Source organism: Galeopterus variegatus, unplaced genomic scaffold, assembly GCF_000696425.1.
Source record: "Galeopterus variegatus unplaced genomic scaffold, G_variegatus-3.0.2 Scaffold6102, whole genome shotgun sequence".
NCBI classification, from domain to species: domain Eukaryota; kingdom Metazoa; phylum Chordata; class Mammalia; order Dermoptera; family Cynocephalidae; genus Galeopterus; species Galeopterus variegatus.
The window spans coordinates 101,705-108,791 of NW_007732213.1; the positions used below are offsets into that span (position 1 = coordinate 101,705).

Genomic DNA, 7,087 nt, shown 5'->3' on the forward strand with positions numbered 1-7,087 from the left:
AACAGTTAATTAATGAAAGATTGCCACACTTTCTGCTGCATTTATAGTTTCTTAAGTTTGATTACTTTTTACTTTCTTTTTCAACATAGTGATGCCTTTTTATTTACATTATTAAATATTACAGCATTTTGTGTCCTTTTTTGTTAGGTTGGAAAAGCACCAAAGGATAGGTTATGCCGAAGAGTAAGTGACTCTACCTTAACTAGAATTTTCGCTGTGTGTATTGCAAAGCCATTCTCATCCTACGCTGTATGTAGTACCTTATTAACAGTAGCGGTGAACTTTGCCTTTATCATTTTGATGACTATCAGGAAATAAAAATGGAAAGAAAATACTCTATTAAGGAAACTGGTTATGAACTACGGCCAATTTTAATTTACCTTTCCAGACTGTCTGATAGCATGTTTAAACTAAGTTTTCATAAAATGTGCTAAACTTTGGACTGTGGACAGGAGAATAACATGCTACTATTGATGCATGTTTTTCTCTACTTCAGATTAGAAATTTATAGTACAGTAGTCTCCCCTTACATGTGGTTTTGCTTTCCATGGTTTCAGTTACCTGCGCTCAACTGCAGTCTGAAAATATTATAGTATTTTGAGAGATAGATCACATTCACATAACTTCTATTACAGTAAATTGTTATAATTATTCTATTTTATTATTAGTTATTGTTAATCTCTTACTATGCCTGATTTTTAAATTAAACTTTATCATAGATATGTATGCACGGGAAGAAAACAGTATGTGTAAGGTTCGGGGCTATCCATGGTTTCAGGCATCCCCTGTTGTGAAGCCACTTTCACTTTTTGATAGTAAGGTAAGACCCTCAGGAGATTTCAGAGCTATTTTGGAGCTGTGGGTGTACAATCACATGGATTTTCTTACTTAATAGAACTGTGAAGCCACTTTCACTTTTTGATAGTAAGGTAAGACCCTCAGGGGATTTCAGAGCTATTTTGGAGCTGTGGGTGTACAATCACATGGATTTTCTTACTTAATAGAAGTTGTTTATATTTTTATGACTTGTATGGGAAATAATTCATTGTGGGGTTGCAGCTGCCTTATTCTGCACCTGATTGCGTTCTTCTGATTTACCTTACATGTTGGTTTCCCTTGAAGTGCTCTCAGCTGTTTGCCCTTCTCATTCTCCATATTCCTCCTGGACAGGCTCATTCTCTCCCTCTTGCATACCTCTAGGCCTGACCAGTCTCCGGACTTTGAGGCATATATTTCTGTTAAACATCTCTCTTTGAATGCCCTGTGAGACTTCAAACACCTCGTATCGAAAATATATCTGCAAACCCTCACCCCATTCTGCTCCTGACCTAGATTAGCTGTTCCTCCTAAATTCCCTGGCTTGGTTAGTTGATTGGTTATGTTGTCATTTGTGCACTGGTGTCAACTAGAATCCTTGAAGTTATCTGGCTCAACTCCCTGTTTCAAGCCATTTACTTTGCTGTAAATTCATTCTTGTACAATCTTCTGTAGAATGTATCTGTCTGTTCCTCTCCATCACTACACCCCTAGTCCAGGCCTCCTCCTCTCTCCCTTGGCTACGACGACAGCCTCTTCTAATCGCCTTGCCCCCAGCTTCTCTCTCTCCAATCCCATGCTGCCACAGCTGTCTTCCCAAAACTGAGGTCTAATCATACTAGTTCCATGCCTAAGAGTTTTTGGCTCCCCTGCAGGATCAAATTCAAACTTGTTAGTAGAACATGTTGAAGACTTTCCCAATTTGACTGCTGTAGATAGTAAAGCCGTTGTCTTCCCCACATAGGTGCCAAATGAGAGACAGACATAGGATTCAGACTATTGGAGATAAAAACGTCAACTTTTGCTACTTAGCTTTTTGCTGATAGAAGCTAGGTTGGAGAACGCAGCTTAGGCTTACATGAGAGACTTGTACATTCCAGGAAAGGCCCAGCTGGACCCCTAGGTACATGGCCCCGTAGGAACAGAGATGGCGTTCTCCCTGTGGGAAGACTGCCTCCGCAAAGATGGAGGCCGAGGGACTGTTGAGAATGCTCATCTCCTTCTCCTAACCTCACCAGTCCATCCTGGGGAGGAGTGATATGAGGTGGCGCAGCAGACCTGGAATGTCATTCTCATGGAACCCCTGGCATACGGCCAGAGCCAGGAGGAAGGAGGCGTCCCTGGCCGCCACTTACCTCTCCTGCCTCATCAGCTGTTCTTCTCCTGCACCTGTGCTGCTGCCACTGTCAGCTACACTCACTCCTCAAGAGATCATGTGTTTTTATCAACACTTCTTTTTTTGGGGTGTTTGGTTTTCACAGGCAACTATTTTGTACAGCCAGTTCCTGTTTGTTTTTCATGTTATTCCTTAAGTGTCATCTTCTGTTCAAAGTCTTTGTGTTCCCTGAACTTGGCACCTCTTTACTATGTTCCCATGTCTGTGTACCATGCCTGGCACATAATAGGAGCTCATTAAATGTCTGATGCATTTATAATTAAAAAGATGTTAAAGAAAAGTTACATGGCAGCAGTATGCAGAAAAGACTGGAGGAAATAGTGAAGAGAGTTTGGGAAACCACTGAGAGTCAGGAGTTGGTGAAGATGTGGACTTGGGGGGAAGGTCATAAAAATCATGAAGGGATTTGGAGGAATCAGTAACCTAATGACACCTACTGGGTATAGGGCTGCAGAAGATGGAAGGAGTTACAATTCAGTCCAATTTCAAGCTTGGGGAACTGGGCTGTCATTTACAAGTAAGCCCATTTAGAACATTTTTGGACATGTTGAGTTTGAAGATATTATAAGCAGAAATTTCCTTTCAAGGAACTTCTGCACTCCTGTTTTCTGATATTCTGTATTGACTCTTCAGACATGCATCTATTCTCTTAAACAAGGTGTTTTTAAACAATTCAACAAGTGTTTTTAAAAGGACTCAGAGTACACACTGTGGGTTAGTTATCTATTACTTTGTGACAAATTATCCCAAAACTTAGTGGTTGAAAACAACAAACATTATCTCACAGTGTTTGTGGTTCAGGTATCTGGGTTCCCCTTATGTAGGTGCCTCTGGCTTAAAGTCTCTCCAGAGACTGTAATTGGGGTGTTGGCCCAGGCTGTGGTCTCCTCTGAAGGCTCAGCTGGTCTCATCTAGAGGCTTAGTGAGGAGAGGGTGATTCACTTCCAAGCATGGTTGTTGGCAAGATTCAGTCCTCTGCAACATGTGCCTCTCCACAGGGCACTCGCAGCCTGGCAGCTGGGCTTCCTTCAGAACAGGTGAGGATGACTGTGAGCACCCAAGGCAAAAGCAGTCTTTTGGAGCCTAATCTTGGAATTTCTGTGCTACCACCACTACCGCATTCTGTTTGCAAGCAGCAAGTCACCAGCCCATGTGGATTCAAGGGGAGGAGGTCATACAAGGCATGAATATCAGGAGGGGATCACTGGGGACTGAAAGCCTGCCTGCCACATACTAGATAATTGAGATAAAAATTAATAAAATTCTAAAACCTTATTTTTAGAGAGAAAATAAAAATTAGCTGTGAGTTATTCCTGGTTAAATGACTTTAGTCTTTTTCATCTTTCCCTTTGTTCACCCATAATAATCCACACTCATCAGTTTTCTTGATCTCTTTCTTTTTAGGGAAAAAATGCATTTTTCAAAGACCTAACTTCAATTCAGTTATTACCTAGTGGGGAAATGGATCCAAATTTTATTTCTGTACGACAACAGGTAAATTGCAGTTACTAGATTTTTTTGTTTCTTGGAAAACAGTAAAGCAAAAATCTCGCTGGCCTTTAAAAAGATGATCACTTTCAAAGTATTCTTGAGAGCTGGTATGTTTTCCTTTTTTCATAGTGACTCACTATAATTGACAGAAAAACCAACAATTACTTTTAAGTATTTTTTAATGAAACACACTAACAAGACATTGCTGTATCTCTTTTTCCATTTCCAAGTTCTTATTGAAAGTTGTTAGTGCAGCTGTCCAGGCCCAGCATTCAGGTGCAAAGGACAAAGATTCCTCAGAAGAAGCAATGACCACTCCTTTTGGGAAAGACCAAGATTGGCCAGTTCTAGCCGTGGATTTAGCCCATCACCTTCAAGTTAGTGAAGATGTTGTTAGAAGGCATTATGTGGGGGAACTCTATAACCATGGAGTTGACCACTTAGGAGAAGAGGTAATTATGACCCTATGAATGTTAATTGGGCTCAAGTTATAAAATAGTTGGAGTAAAGAATCAGTAAAATCTCCATTAAAGCTTTTTGCTCTTCCTTTTGTTAGAACTTCTAGGCACAAAAGTAGAATATTAAAATATAACTGTTATCAAATAAATTCCTATAGTGTGCCAGGCCTGTTCTGTACAGAGGGGTATAGCAGTAAACAAAACAGACAAGATGTCTTCCTCATGGAATTGATAATCTACTGGTAGGAGAAGAGCATGCTAAATTTTGTACTAAGTGATATGCACTGTGAAGAAAATAAACAGGATCGTATGAATAAACAGGAGCTACTAAATAGAGTGGTCAGAGAAGATAACATTTGAACTGAGTCCCCCAAAATAAGAAGGCACTCAGAAAACTGGAGGAACAGTGTTCAAGACAGAAATAAAAAGTATAGAGGAACTGAGGTGGGGACCAGCTTGGCTAGGGAAAGGACCAGAAAGGCCACTGTGGCTGACCATAGTAAGCAAGGGATAAAGTATTATGAGATGAGGTGGGGAGAGTCAGGGGCCAGATCATAGGAAGCCTGAGAGCCCATGGTTATTTTAAGTGCATTCAGAAGCCAGTTGAGGATTTTAAGCAGTCATGATATAATCTAATCTAATTCCCTTCATTTGCCAAAAGTTTGAAGACAACACATTGTGTAATCATACTGAATTTTGATATATTAGGTGAAAGAAAAAAGATTAGCTAATAAGCAGAAATTAGGATTTAAATGCCAAGTTTGGTTTGGATTTTGTACAAATACATGGCAGTATACAGCTTGAAAATGAACTGGAATGTCTTCACTGGCAACCCCTTTCTACAGAATAAATAAATCTGTGACTGTATTATTTTTCCATGTTCATATCCCCAGGCCATTCTACAGGTTCATGACAAAGAGGTCCTTGCCTCTCAGCTGCTGGTGTTGACAGGACAAAGGCTGGCTCATGCACTGCTCCACACCCAGACAAAAGAAGGCATGGAGCTGCTTGCCAGACTCCCCCCCACGCTCTGTACTTGGCTGAAAGCAATGGTAAATAGAGCAGCATGAGATCAGGCAGGTCACTGGGTGTTTTCTTTTTTTTTCTGACCGGTAAGGGGATTGCAACCCTTGGCACGGTGTCATCCGCACCACGCTCAGCCAGTGAGCGCACCGGCCATCCCTATATAGGATACAAAACCGTGACCAGCGCCACACTCTCCCTAGTGAATCACGGGGCCAGCCCCACTGGGTGTTTTCTTAAATGCATATTTAATAATAGTTGTGAAGAAAATTTAAATAAGTGTAATTCACTTAGTTCCAAAGAAAAGCATTTTTACTGGGAAATAGCTATTGTGATAACTCCTAAATCAGTAATAATTATTGCTTAATTGTGTATAGCTAATGGGTTATATTTGTGTCTTATTTGCAGGACCCCCAGGATCTTCAAAACACTGAAGTGCCAATTGCAACAACANCGGTCTGTATGTGGGATCCGAACCCTCGGCGGGAGCGCCGCCGCACTCCCAAGTGGTGCACAGTAGCAGTGCACCACCGGGCCGGCCCCAGGATCAATTTTTAAATTTACACACCAAACAAGCAAAATCATCTTTCAGAAAATTTCACTTTTCCAAGTCACTCAAGTACATGAAAAGCTGTTCAACCTTATTATTTATCATGAAAATGCCAATTAAAACCCCGATGAGATACCACCTCCCACACATTAGAATGGCGAAATAAGAAGACTGGCTACATCCAGAGTGCCTGCTGCAAGGAGAGCAAGTAAACTCATAAATATCTAGTGACTGTAGAACAGTGCAACCAGTTTGGAAAACATGTTGTCAGCTTCTTGTATGGAAGTTTCACCTACTTGATACAGTAATTCTACCTTGAAATATTTACTCAGATAATGTTACAATATGTCCAAAGAAAGCTGTGTATGGGAATGTTCAGATCATTTTTAGCCATAACAACTCCAAACTGGAAACAGCCTGAGATTCCATCAACAGGAAAATAGATGAACACACTGTAGTTTATTTATACACTGAACTGTGAATGCAACATAGATGAATGGTAAAAGAAACACACACACACACACACACACACACACACACAGGAACACTGTACTGCATAAGTCCACCAATACAAAAGTCAGGTACAGACAAAACTAACCTATGCTGATAAAAATCAGAAAAGTAAAGAACTCTGATTGCCTTGGTGGGAGGAGGGAGAATTATTCAGAAATGGAATTTTTCTTTATCTTATTTACATATGTGTAGTTATTTGTCAAAATGTATTAGGAATCTATGCATTTTACTGAATTTAAAGAATACCTCGATTTTTACAAAATCTATTATTAGAAATACAAAATTAAGGATGCTGTTTACCGCTGCAAGAGGAAGTAGGACAGGATAGAGAAGGAGCTCTCAGCGGCAACAGTAATGGTGGTGTGCTCACAGGCGTTTATTTTATTACTATGCTATCTATCACACATAAATTACATAAATTGTTTTGCATTTATAAAACCATTATATTTGACAAAATTTCCTCCTTTTCACTTTTCTGAAAAAGTTTGTTAATATCAGAATTATTTGTTTCTTGAAAGTTTGATAGGGTCCTCTTGTTAAACCAAACTTTTCCTTGAGTTTGCTTTGGGAGAAGATTTCTAACTGGTGATTTAACTCCTTTAAAGGTTATGGGAACATTCAGATATTCATTTCTTGAATCAGTTTTAGCAGTTTTCTTTTCTTAGAAATGTATATATTTTGTCTAAGATTTCAAATTTCTTTTTTTTTTTTTTTTCCTTTTTTGTCTTTTTTTGTGTCCGGCAACGGATCGCAACCCTCAGTGTCGCACCTGTACCAGTCTGGGACCGGCAACAGGATCGCAACCCTCAGTGTTGCTCCCGCACCTCGCTCAGCCAGTGA

General features: G+C 40.0%; 1 protein-coding gene across 1 annotated transcript in view; it reads left to right on the plus strand.

Annotated features, from left to right (window-relative positions):
- Positions 1 to 5,640, plus strand: part of RAB3GAP2 (RAB3 GTPase activating protein subunit 2 (non-catalytic)) — a gene marked incomplete at its 3' end in the record, with an annotated part of 103,863 nt that extends 98,223 nt beyond the window's left edge. Inside the window, exons 29-35 of the mRNA XM_008590443.1 lie at positions 148 to 183; positions 312 to 391; positions 896 to 929; positions 3,617 to 3,706; positions 3,934 to 4,155; positions 5,055 to 5,213; positions 5,593 to 5,640. Coding sequence (XP_008588665.1) covers positions 148 to 183; positions 312 to 391; positions 896 to 929; positions 3,617 to 3,706; positions 3,934 to 4,155; positions 5,055 to 5,213; positions 5,593 to 5,640 — 669 coding nt within the window. The remainder of the gene's footprint in view (positions 1 to 147; positions 184 to 311; positions 392 to 895; positions 930 to 3,616; positions 3,707 to 3,933; positions 4,156 to 5,054; positions 5,214 to 5,592) is intronic.
- Positions 5,641 to 7,087: the final 1,447 nt, after the last annotated feature.